General features: G+C 38.0%; 1 protein-coding gene across 1 annotated transcript in view; it reads right to left on the minus strand.

The window, feature by feature from the left end:
• Positions 1-22,440, minus strand: part of LOC139733092 (uncharacterized) — a 76,085-nt gene that overhangs the window by 23,153 nt on the left and 30,492 nt on the right. The window contains exons 7-9 of the mRNA XM_071643935.1: positions 20,356-20,548; positions 4,630-4,760; positions 914-932 (exon numbers count right to left, since the gene is read on the minus strand). Of these exons, the coding sequence (XP_071500036.1) occupies positions 914-932; positions 4,630-4,760; positions 20,356-20,548 (343 nt within the window). The remainder of the gene's footprint in view (positions 1-913; positions 933-4,629; positions 4,761-20,355; positions 20,549-22,440) is intronic.

The raw sequence follows: 22,440 nt of genomic DNA on the forward strand, positions 1-22,440 counted from the left end.
TTTGGGGGGGGAAGGGGACCATGTGAGGTAGACAGTCGACCTATATCATGCTGACCTCTGACCCCCTCATATTATCACAAATAAGGACTTTTTGATTTGCTCATCCACGTGGTGGACTGTATGGTAATGATGTCATTTGAAGAAACTGCCAATGCCCCAGGCTACCTCGCGTATTCAATACCAGAATCAAGAATGTGTCTACGAGGGATTTCATCTTAACCCGTTGAGGATGAGTTCCGAGAATACTCGGGCAGGCGTCTATGGGAAATGCGTGTTGTAGCAAAATCAGTCCATGCTCAACGGGGTAACCTCAGTTCTAGGAGAGATGATGTCATGAGGTGTAAAAATCAGGCCGGCTTGGGGGGGGTGTCAAGCCATGACATCATGATATTATGTTAAGTGAAAATATCAACTGAAAATCACTAAGGGTTCTAACTAGGTGGACGTAGCGAGGGAACGGTAACCATTTGGAATCGCTAGAGCATGTGAACAGTGCTCTTGTCCACATATTACAAAAATCCCCAGTACTTGTGATTGTTAGCTGCATGAACCACACATCAATCCTTTTAGTCTATCCAATGATCATGAACAGCAAACTTGTTTAAGGGGTATCACATATCCTCACACCATCTCAAGTTAACTTGCTTAATATTTTTGATTTTTGATTCCTGACAAGAATCTTGTTTTTAAAACAATCAAATTTTAAGCCCGCAATATGTTTGTGTTTTTAACAATAACAATCAACAATCAATCTGTATTGTCAGAAATGCCGTGGGATATTTCATCCTTACACATCCAACAGAAAACAAGTCTACATTAATGTTTACAAAATGTATTTGACAGACAGAGCAGATGGCAGTAATTTCTAACAGTCAAACAAATGCACACTGGTAAACTGGTTGTCCTTGAATACTTCCCTAGTGTTTTTTTCTCTCTTTGTGAGTCCCAAATGTTTAGCACTCTATCATGAATATAACCTTGAAATTTTGGTGTGTCAGTTTCCTATGAAAGCACAGCCATCAATTTTCTAAAACTGTAAAGCAAGATATTTTTGCAGCATGAAATTTTCACAAATTGCCACTGGCATTATATAGTAGGCCTATCTCTCTCGCGAAATTCGTGAAATTAAAATGCACGCAAACATTTCTGGTTTTACATGTAGTTTGCAGCTTCAATGCATTGTTACAGTGACTGGCTGCAATTTTATCCCCCCCCCCCCCCCACCAAAAAAAAAAAAAAAAAAAAGAGAGAAGAAGAATAAGGGGAGGAAAAGACACTCAAAACTCTAGTCTGATGAATTCACTTGAACTTTGTACAAACCTCACCTCAACAACTTGAAACTACTTTGGCAGTTAGACACAACCACAAAATACAAATGCAGTTACGGGTATACACAACCACAAAATACATTGCAGTTATACACGACCACAAAATATATTGCAGATATGGTTTCACACACACAATGAAAACCTTTAGAATCACATTAACTATGAGAGAAGAGGAAATATGGTCTCTATTAAAGAGTTTCTGATGTTAGTATTCAACTCTACTACGAAACCTGCCATCACTCTTTCCGTATATCCTTGATGGTAATAAATAGTCAGGGTAAACTAAAGCCCTCTGAAGTGCAATGAACAGCTACACAAGAGTCTGTACTTTATTCCCGAGCAGTTGATTTTACTCTCTGAACCAAGCGTGGTGACTATGCTTTTAGTTTATCCCACGATACATACATATACAACAGAGATATGAATTATGCGCACAGGGAATAATATTTGGACAGCTACTGAAGGTAGATATTATGGTACATGTATGTTGTAACTGACTTGTGGTATGAAGAATAATGAGAATGAGGGGAAAATAAAGGAAGAGACATCTGTAAAGCTAAAATATGAAATCCTTTTGTGAAGTTCTCATCAATAAAGCTTGCATTTATCACATGCTATGCATCACTAACAGGAAGCATCTTGTGGTCAATGTTGATTTCTTGTTGAAATCTTTTTTTTTTTCCACTGGGCTTTGACTGGTCAATGGGTACATTATCTCCTGCCCATGGCATATCTGAGAGATATTTTGTGTTCTGTCATCAAGCAGTGTGTTTACAATCCTTGTCAAACTGTGTGATATATTACGACACAGGCACGCACTGACAGGTTTCATGCCACAATACATCAATGCAAAAAATGTTTAGTAGAAATGGTCATCATATATCATTATCTGTGAATGACTTGCTTTCAGTGATTAGGCAGCCATATCCAGTGCATCCAATATCAATTTGATTTACTCATGTACCCCTGTTGTCACTGTACTTGTTGTAAGTTGTGCAGCAAATTGCTTGGTGGAATACACATAGTTTATACTCCCTACTACTACTATTACACTACTACTACTACTACTACTACCACTACTACTACTACTACTACTACTACTAGTACTACTACTATTACTACTACTACTACTACTACCACTACTACTACTACTACTACCACTACTACTACTACTACCACTACTACTACTACCACTACTACTACTACTACTACTACTACTACCACTACTACTACTACTACTACTACTACTAGTACTACTACTATTACTACTACTACTACTACTACCACTACTACTACTACTACTACCACTACTACTACTACTACCACTACTACTACTACCACTACTACTACTACTACTACTACTACTACCACTACTACTACTACTACTACTACTACCACTACTACTACTACTACCACTACTACTACTACTACTACTACCACTACTACTACTACTACTACTACTACTACTACTACTACTACTACTACTACCACTACTACTACTACTACTACTACTACTACTACTACTACTACTACCACTACTACTACCACTACGAAAACTAAGAAAATAAAAATCAGCAGACGAAGATTAGTATACATTGTAAAAGTCGGGAATGTATCTCTGTACCAGTCGTGATCCAAAAGAACAGTAAATCAAAATCATATGACTGAACCTTGCCACATTGGTGAAATGCTTTACATCCGTCTACGTGATGGTGGATTATGAGAACCCATGATCAAGAGCACTCCATCCAGCAGACACAAGACAGACTGGACTATGACGCTTGCTCCCTGAGCTTCCCTCAGGCAAGCCACAAGCAGACACAGATTTCGTCTAAATGTCAGCCATCTCTACTGCACTTCAGAAGAGCATAGCCTTTGTTGGCACACTCTCTTTCTCCGGTAATACCCCACCATACTTGGCAGTCCCCATGATCTATCTATGTTGCTGAGAGAGGCACACATGGCCCGATATCTGCAAGAGTGATACTGCAAAAGTTTTCTACCTCAACCACCAACCTGAAACGTCGCCAACCAAAAGGAATTCTCCCCAACCCCGAAAGAGGGTGGAACCATCTTACAGTTGTCCCACATTGATTGAATTAGATTACTGCATGCACTGCTGACAGAGCCATTTCATTTTGAGAGCAGTGATTAACTCTAATTTGGCCCTACTCCCATAACTACAATTTCCGACAAACAGTGGAAATGATAAGCATGAATGTTATCAAAGTATGTCAACATGGATTCAAGACAGCCACATATGCCATAGGTACACTCTTATTCCAATGTCTGTGCCAGTACATTTCTCCATCAAAAATAGATCTTCCTTCTCTAGTTAGAGACATCACCAACTCCACATCAAACCAGAGAGCTGTCTCCCTCCCACCCTCCATGATCAAACTAAGAGCTGCAAACTCTGGACGAAGACATGGCGGGCTTCTTGTTCCAAGAAGTCTCCGTGTGCCTCTTATTTGCCAAAAGTTGGAAATGGTTACCATGGCGACGGTGTACCTAGGGGAGGGCTTGGAGTACCCACCAGCCAGAAAGGCTCGTCAACAGATCAGACGATTAGCAGCTGTATGTTCTACAAACGAGCATCCGTGCCAAGTCACGTAAACATTGGTGACACGTTGGTGGGACTTGTAAGACTGCAAAAACAAGCTTTGTATCGAGAACACTAAAAGCAGAAACTGTGGGGCCTATAGGAAATGTTAGATACCGAGTACAGTATGATCTTGAGCATCCTGATATATGCCACTAAACACATATTTTACTTCACACCAGAGTGCTTCTTGCATGGAGAATTGACAGACGGTGATATACTGCTAGGAATTAGTTCCAAAATCGTTTCTTTCACCTGTAATCTGAACTGTACACGGGCTCAAACCCGTAACTCATTATGTGAGTGATATCATTCTCCTATGGGAGGAGAAAGATACAGGGAGCCAGCAATCATACTGATATGATCATATCAAGACCACCACATTACCTGTTTCAAAACAACTTGGAACAGCTCCTAACACTCTCTCAACTGCAGGGAGGATGACTAGTGAAACCATTCCATGGTTTGTTTTCATTTATCCCTTTCTGGACAGCCATTTCTAAATGCTTTTGACATTGCACACGAACATGTTACCTACAGGACTGAAAGGCGTAAAGGAGATGTGAATCAAGACCTTTCCAGAAGAACAAGCCGTAGACCACAAATTCACCAGCACCTATGCCTCCTGATTTATTTGTTTGTTTGTTTGTTTGTTTGTTTGTTCTTTAATGATGATGAGGGTGAGACATCCCTGGTGACCTGCTTACCCATTCTGCTTCGTCCGACACCTTCTGGAAGCGGGACTTTACGTAGGTACTGGTCTCAATTTCGGTGGTGCTGAAGACTCTGAAGTAGTTTCGTAATCTGTCGTAGAAGTCACCATCCAGAGCCTGCAATGCAAACACACAGAGACAGTTTGAGACATGGATCAGAATTCATTGATACCTTGTCTACAGTTTCTCAGACATTGATCTATCGGCAAAGCTGACTGGAACCACTTTTCTTTTCTTTTCTTTTTTTTTTTTGGGGGGGGGGAGAATATGAGGAGGAGAAGCATATCTCACAAATAATAGATAAAAAATAAAAATAATAAAATAACACTGATACTACATTCACTACATAACAAGAAATATCTCTGAAGATATTATTAAAATGATCACATACATCTCAACTGTTTTCATTGATTTCCTGCAGATTAAATCTCAAAATTCTAAAGGTGATAAAAATGGATATATTGCTTTTGGCATTTAAAATCTTCATATATATATGTGAAACACATCCAGTAGGGGAGCAGTGCTGAAGATTAACAGACACTCTTCAAGTGGCTGGTATTGGGCACAACGAGTCATATAAAGCACCACTGGGAGTAACTGGGGATGTTTTGTACCTTATAATCTCAGTTATATCTTATATACCTTATATCATAACTACATCTTATTTCTGACATATTACATCCTAAATTTCTCAAAGATTAATACAAAGTCTTATGGGGCACATTCATTTCATGCAATCTTGGCAGAACTATGGCACAACTTGTCAGACTAAATAACTATGTACATAGGTATAATGTGTTTAAAAAAAGCTGTGAAAACTTTTCTACTTAGAAAGGCTTTTGCAGCTTAAAGGACAAGTTCACCTTCATGTACATGTGGATTGAGTGAATGCAACAACATTAGTAGAACACACCAGTGAAAGTTTGAGGAAAATCCGACAATCCCTTCAAAAGTTACGAATTTTTTAAGCATCTGCGCAATTACTGCTGGATGAGAAGACTACTACAGTGTGTGAGGTCACATGCATACAACGATAAAATGAAAATAAAAAGAGAATTTCACAAAATTTTACTTTTTGAATAAAGTGCACATTTCTTGGACTTGTTACTGATGTATGTTAAGGATAACATTATTCCCCTTGCCTTCTGAAAGAGAGAAGTCGAGTGTTCTTTTGTTATGCGGGAAAAGTGAAAATAAGGCGAATTTTCTTAATACTTTCTTTATACCGTTGTACTCATGTGAAATCACAAGCTACAGTAGTCTTCTCATCCAGCCATGACTGAGCAGAAACTTAAAAAATTCATAACTTTTGAACGGATTGTTGGATTTTCCTCAAACTCTCACTGATGTGTTCTACTAAGTAATACTGCTGCATTCACTCAACCCACATGTCTATGAAGGTGAACTTGTCCTTTAAGATGAGAATTCAATGTGAATCTGTATCCACCCACTTGTTATTAAGTGATATGTACTATTTTAATGTGGTTGTATTAGTATCATTATCATTATCAAAGCGATGCAGAATCTATTCGAGTCGCATATTTAGACAGCGGTTTCACAATGAGCATAATACAATCTGGCTGTTTATTCATAGTGTAATTTGTGCCACAAAGAGACAATGAATCACTGTAGTGTTAATGGGACTTTTGTTCAACTTTATTATATCAAAAGTAATAGTCACTCAGTGTGTACATTGCAGTTTCAAGTGCTAGTTTACAGTATCTTATGAAATTCATAGGATTCCTCCTTTAGTCCTGGAAATGGTCTACATTACACAAAAAGGCAGTACTTGAATGAAGTGGTGAAACATTTACAAAACTGATCATAGTAAATTCTTCTAGGTTTCAGTCTCATGGTTCCTCCAAGACTTGCTTACAGTATCTAAACAAGCATTTTGTCAGTATTGACTTTTTCCTTTAATTGTGTAAATGGGAAAGCCCACAGGGATAGCTTTCTCTTTCTCTTATTAAAGGCATGATTTACCATTTGCAGAAGTAACAAAAACTCAGCATTTGTGTTCAAAAATAGTTCTAAAAAGTGAGCTGGAATAGAAACAACCACTGTAAAAAGTTTAATCCACATAATTGGTGTTAAAGGACAAGTCCACCTTCACAAACATAAGGATTGAGAGAATGTAGCAATATTAGTAGAACACATCATTGAAAGTTTGAGGAAAATCGGACAATCCGTTCAAAAGTTATGAATTTTTGAAGTTTTTGTGCAGTAACCGCTGGATGAGAAGACTACTGCAGTGTGTGAATAACTTAGATGTCACATGCGTACAACAATATAAGGAAAATATAAAGAGAATTTAACAAAATTTGATCTTTTGAAAAAAGTACACATTCCCCAGACTCGTTACCGACAGATGTTATGGGTAATATCATTCCCCTTGCCTTTAGAAAGAGGCAAGTCAAGTGCTCTTTTATTATGCGAAAAAAGTGAAAATATGTTGAATTTTCTTTACATTTTCTTTATACTGTTGTACGCATATGACTCACAAGCTGTAGTAGTCTCCTCATCCAGCGCTTCCAACACAAAAATTTTAAAAATTCATAACTTTTGCGTCGATTGTCCAATTTTCCTCAAACTTTCACTGATGTGTTCTACTAATATTGTTGCATTCTCTCAATCCTTATGTTTATGAAGGTGAACTTGTCCTTTAAGTACTGTTAAATACACAAAATGTGAATAATAGCTATGATAAAAATGCTTCCAGACTAAACTGTCTATAGTTATGGTTTAATGGGAAAAATACTGATAACTCCTTATATTTTTGGCTTTATTGCAAAAATTTTATATGGAAGGATGTTTTGTGATACAACGGTACACATATGCATGAAATATGATATCTTGAACATTTTTAAAATCACTGCTCCCACAGGTAAACAGGACCTTGAAGTGGCTCTTTCTTTGTGAGTTCATTGATAGATTCTATTCTACACAAATCTGCAGCAAGCCATTCACTTATTAAGATAGTATTAGTGATTAATACAAATGTTCACATATATGCGTGAATATTTTGCTATTTTGTAAAATGTTTATTCATCCACTCAAGATTTGTGTTGGATCTTTTTTTGAAGAGACAAAAGTGTATCAGATTAGCTTTTTTAGTCCAAGGAAAATGGTACAGCTGTGAGATATGCAATGGGCATAATGTTGATGGGAATTTGTGAATATGAAAAATGCATATGAACTTTTTGATTGTTTGCTAAAATACAAAGAAATTCTATTATGATTTCGATTAATTTCAGTTTTGACACATGATGTCTAAAGATTCAAACAAAGCTAATGGCATCAAGATATTCCTTCAAATAGAAAATCTAGGCAATGTTGAAAAATGTGTATAAGTTAAAGTTTCTGTTCACTTTCATTTTCATTATTGCACATCACTAAAGCAATGAGTATGTAGTCAATCCCAACTAAATCAAAGGTCAAGTCCTGTTAAACTCTACCGCACATCTAAAACAAACTACTTTATTCAACTGAATACATTTTGTGAAAATTGAGGAAGAAACATTGTACAAAGAACACATGAGAAGCTCTTGATTTCTACTGACTTTTATATTTCCTTTTTTTTTGTTTTTTGGTAGTAGACACCTGCGTGTGACGCACTACTTGGCCACACAGTACAGTGATATTGTGATTACCATATTTTGAAAGCTGTTCAAGGAACTAAGTTGCTCCTCTCAGTGTTTAAATTTAAAATCATTAAGTCTGAAACTTGATGTCATTTGATAGATTACTTTATGATATCGGTAAAACATGGAATGAAAGAGAAAAAAGTTTTCACCAAGGCTAAATTACAATCTACATGTACTTAACCCATTGAGGATGAACTGATTTTGCTGTAACATGCATTTCCCATTGACACCTGCCCGAGTATACTCGGGACTAGTCTTCAGGACAAACTAAATTTGCTATAACACGCATTTCCCATAGACACCTGCCCGCGAGTATACTCGGGACTAGTCTTCAACAGGTTAAAGGTCCAGTTTACCTTTGGGAGTAGAGATTTCAAAAAATTTCAAGATATTACATTTGATGCGTATGTGTAGGTCTGTTGTATCATAAAACATCCTACCATACAAAATGTTTACAATAAAGCCTAAAATACGAGGAGATATCAGTGTTTTTCTTAATAAACCGTAACTGTAGACGGTTTAATCCAGAAACATTTTTATTATAACTATTGTTCACATTTTGTGTTTTTAACAACACTTAACATTGATTATACAGATTCAAATTTTGACAGTGGTTGTTTCTAGCTCTAACTTACATTTTAGAACTATTTTGAAGCACTAATGCTGGGTTTTTTTTTTCATCTGCAAATGGCAGATTATTCCACCGACACACTCAAACAAAATTTAAACAAAAACCGGTTTAGTGTGAAGACTGACTTAAATTGACCTACAATACTACTAGATGCTTAAAATAAAAGAAGAGTAGAAGCAATCGGGTGGAACCATCACGTAATTGAAAAGAATGACTCAGTAGAGGGAGGTATAAGGCAAAAGAGGCAAACTCTGGGATAATAGCTGATCAAAAATATATATCATCTCTAAAATAGGGCCTTCCAGGGTACCAGGTTAACCAAAAATTTCAGAGCTTCACCAAATGATTAAAAAACAAAACAAAACAAAACAGAAAGCATCATACACATCACAAAGACATGAACAAAAAACAACAACAAAGACAGTAGAAGCCTGGAAAGCTTCAGAAAACTAGAAATACAAAAAATAAATCCCATGACATACAGAACTATGAGGTGATAGAGCAGAGAAATTCTAAATGTATTGAATAATCATCAAACAAGACAAGACATTGATCCAGGCAAACATCTCTTTTGCATCACCTATCATCTCCATCCGAAATATTGTAAATGATCAATATTTGATTTCATATTTTTGTACATCCCTCTTCCATTATACCATGATTCTCATAACAGTTTTATCAAGTTCACTGGAACAAATCCTGACCTTTTACACACTGGGAGCTATCTACATGAGGATATCACATGACTTGCAAAGGATTTGAATGCCATAGCAGGCCTCAAACTAATACCTGGGACAACTGCTCCTACAGAGCACTTCAGAATTGTAAATTTCACCAGATGACTACGAGCAGTTGTGAAAGTTGAAATCTGTGACCCATACGCCCTTTGTACATATCAAGTGGAGAGTGTTCACAAGTCGTTGAAAATTTTGATGAGCAATCACGTAGTTCTCCGAATTTTCATTTATTGGTGTATGATATCTGATATCAAACAGCATACATGTGACAAATTGACAATCAACAATTAGCAATGAAAATTAACGTGAGTGTGATATCAACATCATACACAAGTCAATGTCTGTTTTTGTGTTAAACTCTAACAGCAATGATGAATCACAAAGCTTGGCAAGATTTCTATAAGTCATAAATCTTAGTCACAATGAGCTACATTCCTGTTTGATGAGATCTTCAATCACACTATGAGAAACAGGGCTCCCACTTTAATGCCCATCGTTGACAAAGACAGACTTACAGCAGAGCTATGGGTCTGATCATCGGTGATGGAGTGATACCAAAAATACACACTTATAATGCTAAGTTGAGGTTCGCTGCACTAATCATACACAAACCAGAAGTTAAAAATAGCCATGCACCCTGCTAAGGAGGTTGGGGAGGCTTGAAGGTAAAAGTTAAGAGTCTTTGATGGCCCATTGAAGGGAAACAGAATGAAGGAATATGACTATCCAAGGGAAATAGCATGAAGGAATATGACTATATGAGAAGTCCTACCTTTGTTGTTAGGGAAAGATAATCCATAATAAGCAGCACATATGCCTGTATATTCATTAACTGTACTAACACTGTATTATGGGCATTACAAATGTAATGTATTATTGTTATTATCATTATTATTATTACTATTATTATTGTTCTTCTTATTATTATTATCATCATCATCATCATCATCATCATCATCATCATCATCATCATCATCATTATCATTATCATTATTATTATTATTATTATTATTATTATTATTATTATTATTATTATTATTATTATTATTATTATTATTATTATTATTATTATTCTTATTATTATTATTATTATTATTATCATCATTACTATCTCTAGCTTCACAAGATATCTCTTGGAGATTAATATCACGTCAAGTTCCATCCTGGAACCTTAGACTTCCAGTACTTTTCTCAGGATTCGTGCCGTCCCCAGCAATGCTGCTTTTTGGAGCGTTTGCACTCGATCTGGCACACCAACATCATCCAAGTGCCGTCGCAGCTGCTTTGGCGTTGTTCCGAGTGCTCCAACGACAATAGGGATCACCTTCGTTCTCATATTCCACAGGCGGCGAAGCTCTCTGGCAAGGTCTTGGTACTTCTCTATCTTTTCCTTCTCCTTCTCGGCTACTCTGCTGTCTCCCGGTACCGCGACATCGACGATTGTGCACATCTGTCGAGCCCTTTCTACGACGATGATATCCGGACGCCTGTGCTGGATGACATTGTCAGTTTGAACATCGAAATCCCACAGGATTTTAACTTGATCATTTTCAGAAACTTTCTGTGGTTCATGCATATACCATTTGCTCTCACATGGTATTTCATGTTTTCTGCAAAGCTCCCAGTGAAGGACTTGTGCCAGTTTGTCATGTCGTCTTTTGTACTCCTTTTGCGCCAATTTACTACAGCCACATACGATATGTTGCACTGTCTCGTCTCTTTCTCGGCATATCCTGCATGTGGCATCCACATCTCTCTTTTGTATCTTGGCTTTCAGAGCATTTGTTGACAGTGCTTGCTCTTGGGCAGCGATGATCAGTCCTTCTGTCTCCTTCTTCAGTTCTCCTTTCTTCAGCCATAACCATGTGTCATTACTGCTGATGTTCTCCGTCTCTCTGCAAAACTGCCCGTGCAGCTGCTTTTCTCTCCACTTTGCAGATCTTTCTGTTCGTTTCTGGCTTTTGAAAGTAAGTGGATCAATGGCGTTTACATTATTTCCACTTTCAACCAGAACGGCTCGAAGGAGTTTTTCCTCACTGCTGTTTATGTAATTGTTGAGGCTGATTTGCTCCATTTCAACGCAATCTGACGCACTCACGAGCCCTCGGCCTCCTTCTTTCCTTGGCAGGTACAACCTGTCGACATCAGCACTCATTTGGTGGGTTTTGTAGATCGAGAGCATCTTTCTTGTCTTCCGATCCATACCAGCCAGTTCCGCCTTCGTCCATTCGACCACTCCTCCTGTGTATCTCAAAACTGCTACCGCCCAGGTGTTTAGAGCTGTGATCACGTGTCCGCCATTTAAGTGTGATTTTAGTACACTTTTTACATGTGAGAAGTACTCCTTCGTCACAGACACTTTGATAGCATTGTTCGAGACATCATCAGATTCCAACACTCCGAGGTATTTGTAATTCTCTCCTTCCTCCAAACTCTGTAGTATTCTTCCATCAGGGAGTGGTATTCCTGCACTCTTCACTCGTCTCCCTCTCTTCATAACCAGGGTAGCGCACTTGTTGATGCTGAAGTCCATGCCGATGTCTTTGCTGACCAGACGAACCGTTTGAACTAGCTTGTCGCACTGCTTCTCGTCTTTACAAAAGAGCTTAAGGTCGTCCATGAACAGCAGATGATTGAGGGAGCCATGATTTCCTCCGAGGTCATAACCGGCCGATACATTTCGCAGAACGCTTGTAAGTGGAATGAGTGATATAACGAAGAGGAGAGGTGACAGTGAGTCCCCTTGGAATATTCCTCGTTGTATTCTCACCTGACCAAGATCTTTGCCATTCGATGTGAGGGTTGTGCACCATGCCTTCATAGAATTTGTCAGTAAAGCTCGGATGTTATCTGCAAGTCCGAACATTTGCAAGCATTCATCGATCCACGAATGAGGCACCATATCATAAGCCTTCTTATAATCGATCCAGGCTACACACAGGTTGGTCCTCCTTCTCTTGGAATTTCTCATCACCATTTTGTCAATTAGTAGTTGGTCTTTAGTTCCTCTGCACCCTCGCCGCCCACTTTTTTGTTCGACAGGGAATAAGTCCTTCCCTTCAATGAAGCAATACATCTCATTCGCTATGATGCCAGTCATTAATTTCCATATCATGTTTAAACAAGTTATGGGTCTGTAATTTGAGGCAACATTACCTTTGGATTTGTCCTTCATGATGAGGACCGTCCTGCCTGTGGTCATCCAGTGGGGAACCTCCCCGCTCTCTAGAGCAAGCTGTAGTTGCTTTGCTATTCTCTCATGGACTGCCGTGAAATGTTTGATCCAAAATCCATGCACTGCGTCTGGTCCTGCTGCTTTCCAGTTCGGCATTTTGCTCAGTTGTTTCTTCACTTTTTGTATATCAATGAAGATGTTTTCTTGTTTCTCGACATGCTTGAGCTGTCTCTTGACATCTTTTAGCCATTGTGCATCCTTGTTGTGTTCAACTGGATTACCCCAAATCTTACCCCAGAATTGTTGACATTCGACTGGGTCTGGATGTTCCTCCTGGTGATTTCTAGTACCACTCAATTCCTCATATAATCTCTTCTGGTTCGTCTTGAAGAGTTTGTTCTGTCTGAATTGCGTTACACGTTGCTGGTATCGTTTTACCTTGGCAGCCTTCGCCGTCACACGCTGCTTGAGCTCTTCAATGACGACAGTCCTCCCTTTTTCTTTTACGTTGTACCTTTTCTCAATTTGAGATAGTCCTCTGATTTTCTTACAGTGCCTCTTTTCGCTCTCAGTCAGTTTACTTATAGCAGCCCTCATCTCCGTTATTTGTCCCTCCAGCCGTCTTTTCCACCATGGCTCAGTTTTATTAACTTTCTGCTTAGAATGCACTTTAAATTCAAGATCTTCAGTTACAACTTTGGCTGCAGCATAAAGTAGAGCGTTTGTGTCTGTTATGCATGTGGTATCGATGGTGTCCAATACTTCGTTAACGTCCCTAACATGTCCCATCAGCTTGCGTTTGTCTACTGAATTGAGAGCTGGTAGCTTTCTTCTTTGAGAATCTGTCATATATTCCAAGATTCTCGACCTTATTGTTGTTTTTTCTTCAGAGAGTTCGAATTCAATTCGTGATGCTTCCGTATCTGCCCCCATCTGTTCATTGTCCTCATCACTAGCGTGGAACGTGGTATTTGGAGCACAGTTATCATTTATGGGTCTATTATTCTGCAATGTATCGTTATTTGTATCTCTCTGCTCCACCTCTCTCTTTATCTCTAGTCCAGTCAAAATATGAAATGACCCACAACTAATTGCAACAGAAACGATTCCACTTGCATATGACCCGGAAGAGCTATCAAAATAACATATTAAAAGTTCCCTAAAATTCGAGTGGTGGATCAGTGTCTAATTTGCATAGATTCAAAATGGCCGCGATACAACCTATTTATGCCTATATCTGGGGATATGTAACCCACAGAAAGTAAATTCCGGTGTCTAATCCTATGTTTTTTAGGTCAAGGAATACAATTATGTTATGTATAGCAACTTTCAAACATCCTTTTATATAGTTTTTGCATATATTTGCATATAATTACATGCAAAATGGCCGCCATATTGCCTGCGCAAGCCCGTATCTTCGTATATCATTAATGTAGTACACTCAGGAATAAGTTGCTATATATCTGGACATAAAACCCGCAGAAAATAGATTCTGGTGTCTAAACCTATAGATGTTTTTTAGGTCAGGGAATACAATTATGATATAAGCAGTAACTTTCAAACTTCCCTTTATACATTTTTTGCATATATTTGCATTCAATTAAATGCAAAATGACCGCCGTAGTGCCACTACAGGCTTATATTTCTGTCTGTAAAAGGTACCTAGTGATGGTGTCTGTGGTCTTAATTTTACTACTGAGAATCACTGATGTAGAATACGTTCCACTCAGGAATAGTTTCCTATATTTCACTAAAAATGTGCATATATTTATACATAAATCTATTCAAATTACTACCGTGAATATGATTTCAGATATACGAATACAAGCTGCAGAACGTTAATTGTACTGTAATGTCTCATCCAAGATATCAAGGGAAAATTGTTATATTACCATTTAAAACCTCAAGTGATGATTACAAGTATCCTACACCTAGTGTGTATATTCTTGCATTTATTAAAAGTATTGTATTACATTGTACTCACATTTTCTTGAGATACAGCCTCAAAACAGAAAACAACTGTAAGTAGCATCGAATAGAACATATCTTTATTTAACTGTAAATTCAACTTATCTTCCAAAGTGTGCTCAATAGGTACACAAATATTGAAGTCTAAAATTTTGTAGTAAGAATTGTTGAAATATTTCATGATTGCATGATATTTAATGTATTATGTTTTGTAATTTGCTCTCATGTTTACTGCTTATTGCTTGTGTCTATGTTGCAATTCTTTATTTCTTCTCTCTTTTTTTTTTTTGCCAAAGGGGAGGGGGGGGGGCATGTCATCAAGTTCATGATTATCCATAAGCTACTCTACAAAAGTTTAATGAGTTTGGACATATCTCATATAGCTTTCAAAGTGTGCTTATGGTACACAAAAATTGGTCTTAAATCATTCAGCAGGTTTTTTTTTTTCAAACATCTTTTTTCTTACCTGCGATGATTTACATCCATGTTCAGTTGATACTTGTGTCCTTTGTTGCAAAACTTTTGGTAAAGGAATGTTTATCAATGAGCAACATATTACCGTGATAATTTGTATGGAAGTGGATTTTGTCATATTTTTGCACGGTTTCACCCAGTGACTCACTGAAAATGTAAAACATTGTGATTTACAGCCAGATACAAAGAAAAAGGAAAAAAAAAGGAAATGCCTTCACATTTCTATTACTAGTACTCTGGATTCATCAGTCGATCAATACAAACAGCATCCTTCTCATTGGCTTCAAGCTCATACAACACATATAAATTCTTATAAGTCTTACTTTCACCATTTTTCGTGTTGTATCTGCAGCTTTATTAAAAGCATTATTGCATTGAGGCTTCGCACTAATAACATTTTCACCAACACACAGTTGTTGTTTTTTAGAAATGCGAGCAGCATGAAGGCTGAATTCAATTTTTCTGGCGAAAAAGCAGTCTTAAGTCAGATAAAAAACAAAATACGTAACATCATTTTCTGTTCCTAACCCTTCCAAAAGGTCCCTTCCCTCCACCTCGGTAGCAGCTTTTCTTCAAGTTAAACAGTGGAAGGGAAATGACATACAATCATTGGAATTGGGACGATTTGAGGAAGATGTTTAATCAAAAATATGTTCTGATCACTACAGACAAAGCTGCAGCTATTAAGGAACTCCTGAAGAAAGTCTGATGCAACTGCAAGACAGGATATTAGCAACTGGCAGTGTATAGTTGCAGGGCAAGCAGATTTGACTGCACACAACCCATACCAGTGTCAGATGCGGGCCATTATATATCAGACACTTGTAATGTTGTATTTCTAAAATATGTGAGGAGTGAGATTATGCTGTTCTAATTGGTGACTAGGAATAAGAAGCATTCTCGAAAGACATCGACACAGTTTACAACAAACGTGAGACTTACCACGCTTCAGTATGAAATGGAGCCAAGATCCTGTTTGCTTTAAATTAATCAACTGCAATTTCACACCATCCTAGTCCAGAATTTGGGGTAAACACATAAAACACTGTGAGTGTAAGCTATAGTTTTGTACACTCGTTTTTCACTTTTATCATTGATCTCTATTTTGAGAGATCACATTACATACCTTAGTATCTGTATTATCACAAGCCAGAAAATGAAAATGATGTACAGGAAACGAAAGTTTTCTTGAAATCAAGTGACACATGCCACAGGATGCCCAAAGACACCTTAAATATTACCTATAGGTGCGGACGCCTTGGGGCTGGGACCAAATTATTGGGGGCCACTTTTGATTTTTGATCCTCTTTTTGAAAACATATGGTCAAATTTTCAACAAACTTAGTACTGTAGGTGCATTTATCGCTAGTGTCATGAATATATGAACATCATGCCTCCCTGGGCCATGGAGGTCCCTAAAGGCTTGTAGATATGGCCCTAGAGGTTCCCAAAGTCTTCCAATTTCCTCTCTCCCAAGTAATAGTCTGTAAGAATGCATGGAAGGTGAACTTGAGATACTCGAGTGAGGGCTGGACCCCTGGGTCTTTTATTCAGAAAGTGAGTGAGTGACATAGTATCCTGATATGACAAGAACATTCTCTAAACAAATGTCCAAACTCATGAAACTTTTGTAGAGTAGCTTATGGATGTAAGCTACTCTTAATTTGAATAGATTTATGTATAAATATATGCACATTTTTAGTGAAATATAGGTAACTATTCCTGATTGGAACGTTTTCTACAACAGTGACTTTCAGCAGTAAAATTAAGACCATAGACACCACCACTGGGTACCTTTTACAGATAGAGATATAAGCATGTAGAGGAATTATGGCGGCCATTTTGCATTTATTGAATGCAAATATATGCAAAAAATGTATAAAGGGAAGCTTGAAAGTTACTGCTAATATCATAATTGTATTCCCTGACCTAAAAAAACATAGGTTTAGACACCAGAATATATTTTTTGTGGGTTTTATGTCCAGATATATAGCGACTTATTCCTGAGTGTACTACATTAATGGTATACGAAGATACGGGCTTGCACAGGCAATATTGCGGCCATTTTGCATGTAATTATATGCAAATATATGCAAAAACTATATAAAGGGATGCTTGGAAGTTGCTACAGATAACATAATTGTATTCCTTGACCTAAAAAACATAGGTTTAGACACCGGAATTTACTTTCTATTGGTTACGTATCCCGAGATATAGGCATGAACAGGTTGTATGGCGGCCATTTTGAATTTATGCAAATTAGACACTGATCCACCACTCGAATTTTAGGGAACTTTTAATACGTTATTTTAATAGCTCTTCCGGGTCAAATGCAAGTGGAATCGTTTCTGTTGCAATTAGTTGTGGGTTAACCCACTTTTTGTCGTATTTTGACTGGACTACTCCTCCAACTCGACTTCTGAGAACCATCGATTAACTCTTATAGCTCTGACTTGATCAGCTAATCTCTGCTCTGATATTACAAAGAGTTCTTCCTCGTCCCAAAAGCGCTTCATGCGCTGTCGATAACCTCTCTTCCTTGGCTCACTTTTAAAGTAACACTTCATTACAACTTTGTTGGTTGTTCTACTCCACTTTCGTCTCTGCACATTGTCAATCATTTCCTCATGTTGATCATGGTCAGTGTTTTGTTTACGTCCAGGAGCCGCCTGACCATCCACGTCTCTCCTGACGGGTGAGAGACGGTTCATAGAACCAGACTCATATCCACCGTTAGATGAATTATCTTTTACAGTCTTTATATCCATCACTGTTATCGAGTGAGATTAAATAGGTGTGGACTCACCTAACTCAGGCGTGAACTGGGGTCCATTCTCTCCGTAGGCAGGATACAGCAGGCAACTTTCAGCACTCTGATGCTTCAGGTTCGAGTGATTATGCCACAAAATATCACTTTTTGTTACTTGTAATCGTTGATTGTATATCACACAGAATCCTCGTATCCAACCCGGGTGCGCGTGATGTTTCCTCCCGGGTGCGCGTAGGCTTTCAGTCTGTTGGTTGCGCGGTGTTTTCTTCCTGCGCGCGAGTGTTCAATTCAAATATTTCCAACCCTGAAAATGTGACATAAATCACCTTTTTCCTGCTTCCAGAGAGGTCAACACCAAAAAAGGTCCAGATGAGCGTGATCTTGATATCAAATGCAATCCAATGGTACCTATTTTGGAATATGTTGATGAATGTAAACCCCTTTTCGAGATGGTATTTTAAGAGCCTGAGAAACACGTCTGCTCCCGTTAAGCGCACGTATTATTATATTATTATTATTATTATTATTATTATTATTATTATTATTATTATTATTATTATTATTATTATTATTATTATTATTATACATTATATGTTTCTATATGTAATAGCAGAACTGACAAATTAATCATTTTTCACACAGTGAAGTATTACCCTGACCCCATCGCTGGTTTGGGCATACGGGACTGACTTTCTTCAGAAAACCTATGATATGGAGCATTGGTCCTTTGTCAGTATAGGGCCTACTGATTATCTGTGCATGAGCAAAATTATGAATTATGTTTATAAATATGCTGTGTATAAGCCATATCTTGACATTACATGATTTTTCAAATGGTCAGAGTTGTAATCTTCTTGCTTCAGTTTCCCTTACCTCTACTGAGAGCTACAAATTGCACAACAACAGAGGATAATTTAAGTTTTCTCATTGAAAGGCAAACAAAGAAGATGCAAAGTAATTACTTCCCCAAGCCACATGATCTGTAACCATGACAACAGGGAGACCCATTTACAAAGATGGCGTGTGATTGGAAAATGACAGTTTTTCTTCTACTTCCTCAAAAAAGAGGAAGTTAATAGGATTTAAAGAAGCTTCTTTTTTTTTTGCTTGATTTACTTCAAGAACGGGAAGAGGAAGACATGATTTGTAAAAAGAAGTTTCAGGTATACACATATTCTCTGCAAAACTAAGGTCTGAAATTTTCCACCTTGATGAAAAAGACATTGCTGCCTACTTGTCCATCTGTTTCTAGAGGATAAGTATTTTCTTGCAATGCGGTCATGCAAAAGTCCGGTCTCTCATGGGTATTTGGCTTTGGCTGCGCGACGGAAGTCTACAACATGCGGCCAGCTAAGACTTTGATATGATAATCCACTCAGGTGAGGGATGACACTTCCGTTTTGGTGACATACGCTCGAAATCAGCGTTCACTTGTCGCACAGTGAAGCTCAATTCAGATCACACGATATGTGTCATTCCACCGGAACTCACTGCCAGTTGTCCACTGTGTACGCCAGACAAATTAATGAGATTATTCCAATTAAGAAAAAAAAGTGACCACTGATAAGACATGATACGCCTCTATACTTGAGCCACTAAATTGGTGTTAATTGGTTGCTACAACCCCTCATCGACAGGTTGATGGTCTCTTCTCTCACACGGGTCATGAATACTGCCTAGAGTCTCTGAGGTGTACACTTGTCAGTTTATTATTAACCATTCAATGAAATGTGCGCAGATGCTGTCTGAAACCATGTGATATATTAACTTGCAATTTGGGTTGAGGAGCTCCTGACTGAAATCAAGTCTCCTTGAAGAAGAGGATAATAAAGCCCTTGGCAACCTGCTGCACCTGATGTGGAGGGGTAACGTGTCCCATTTTCATGGGAAGAGCTGAAATGGCTAAAATCTTATCATCCACCTATTAAAGGCCAAGTCTTTTTTTCCTCCCGACATACCTATCGCCAATTTCTTCACTTCTCATCCATCGGTGATAACATGTCTATCATGAAACACCTCAACATGTCTGTTTTTCTGAGATTACTCATGGCATGGAATAAATAAACCTCTAAGATGTTCTGGAAAGCTGTCATTTCTCATTCCCGGCAGCTTCATTGAGATTCATGCTGTAAATAAGAAGAAGGTTACCAGTTTCCTGGCCTATTTATTGGATTAGAGGGGATTACTTATCAGATACATGGCCCCACAAGGGGCACAAGACTTCAAATCTAATTCAGTATAAAGCATGCCTAGATCTAGGCTCATTTACAGCACAGACAGCTTGGAAGATAGCATGAATGGATCAAAACTCACCTCCATAACGTACGGTACGTCTGTTTCGAACAGCCGTTTTCGGTGCGCGTTGGCCGCAGCCACACACAGTAAGTACTCATTTCTCATGTGGGCCGACCGGCGGTCACACGTTTTCCGTCTGGACACCAGCTTGGCCGTCGTCTTCTCCAGGGACGATCGGGACTGGAAGAACTTCGTTGACCCTTTGTTCAATCTGTGCATCAGAAATGATAAAGAGACGTCAACATAGCTAGAAATGTTGCATTTTCAGGAAAACTCAGTGTCATGATTTCTATTTTCTCATGCAATCATTCACAGACAAATGCAACAACATCAACAATGTTTAGCATGCGCCATATATATCACAAATTGAGACTAGAAAATTTCGCAAGTGGTAGAATTAATGATCAAGAATCACTGTGATGAATGAGAAGTATCATATAAGTATTATTCCCTTTTTTTATAGAAAAACAAGTAATGTCACAATTTGGAAATATATACAGTGCATTTGTGTTACTTGAGGCATTATTTTAATGTGCTGTTGATTATGTCGGCATACTGCTCCACTTGAAAATGCAACATTGTTTGCTGCTTAGCCCATGTACGTATGGGGGTTGTAAACAGTAATTACCAACCTGCCAATATATCAAGTTGGCCACTGGCACAATATGTGCACAATGTTTTAATGGCAACAATGTCATTGTCACTGAAAGCGAATGTACAATGGATCTTTGTTGGGTAGTTTCACTTATTTCTGAACAAACAGTTATGTGAGAGAGAAAAAAAAAAAGAGGTCTGTTGATCGGCAAATCCCGAACACAGCATGCAGAGCAACTTCACAGTTCAAAGTAGAAATTCCGTTGAATATTGAACAGTAAAATGTTGTTTTGCCAAGCATGAGATTGCAAATGTGAGTTTTTTTGCATTGTCATGATCATGCTGTGTTACATACACTTGACGCTATCACTCAACATTCTCTGGTCTAATGCCCGAAGTCTTTCCAACATGGCACAGGGGTAATAGAGAGAAATAGAAGATTCCATGGCAAAAAAAAAAGTATCGCTCCAATCAAGGAAATGTCCTGGATGGTGGCCCCTTGGAGTCCTGAAAGCTATCTAATCCAGTGACCCCTCAAAACCTTAATAATAATACTAATAATAAAAAGTTTGAAGGAGGCCTTGCAGGCTGGATTCCATCAAATAACCTGTCAGCTGAACAAGGTGGTACACTCTTTATTCAATTTAATTCACCTGAATTGGAAAAAAAAAAAAAAAAAAAACACACAGCAACTCAATTTTCAGAAACATACAACCAGGCATCACACCAAAATTAGAATGCAATTTAGAACAGGAATTCCTGGCAAAAATCTCTTTATATGAAAAGAAAATAAATGAGTAAGAAATACAGTGAAAAATCCTGGCATTAGAGGGAAAAGGCCCAGGAAGTAGACTGAGCTTGTGCCTGTCACAATCCTATGACAGTGGTTGGGTGCTGATGTGGGTTCTTTGTGGGATGTAAGTCTGTATGCTGTTTGCCTAGGGAATCAGGGGTTATGTCTGATCAACACAAGTTGACAAATTCATGAAATTCTTCATCGAGCTTACGTCTTTACGTCGATGCAGGGTAATTTGTTAATCAGTTGCAACAAGTCGATAAATATCCATATCTTAACAATGCCTATAGCACAGAGATTGATGGTAAATTCTACATTTTAACACAATTGCTTGACAGAGTTGGAAAAAAACAACAAACCACTTTTCTTGCCAATGAAGATGTTACAAAAAATAAAATCATCCGTGTCAAAATACACTGAGATCTCTATGACAGCATGGCAGCTCCACAAAAATCATATGTTGCTTGCTTTGATTTAGACTGAGTGACCATATTAATTGTAGACAGTGTGAACATGGATAGTAAGGTGACAGATTCACAATCAGAATAAACTTAACATCCACTTCCAAGAATCAAACATCTGGTGCGCGGAGTAAACATCTAGAAAGAGAATCCGAAGAACTGTAAGTCATCCAGAAAGTCTCATCAACAAATAATGCACAAATCATATCCTACATCTTTTTCAAAAAACAAACAAACAAATACGCAAAACAG

This window comes from Diadema antillarum, unplaced genomic scaffold (assembly GCF_040938485.1).
Source record: "Diadema antillarum isolate AM-2024a unplaced genomic scaffold, OU_Dant_1.0 seq00000460_RagTag, whole genome shotgun sequence".
NCBI classification, from domain to species: domain Eukaryota; kingdom Metazoa; phylum Echinodermata; class Echinoidea; order Diadematoida; family Diadematidae; genus Diadema; species Diadema antillarum.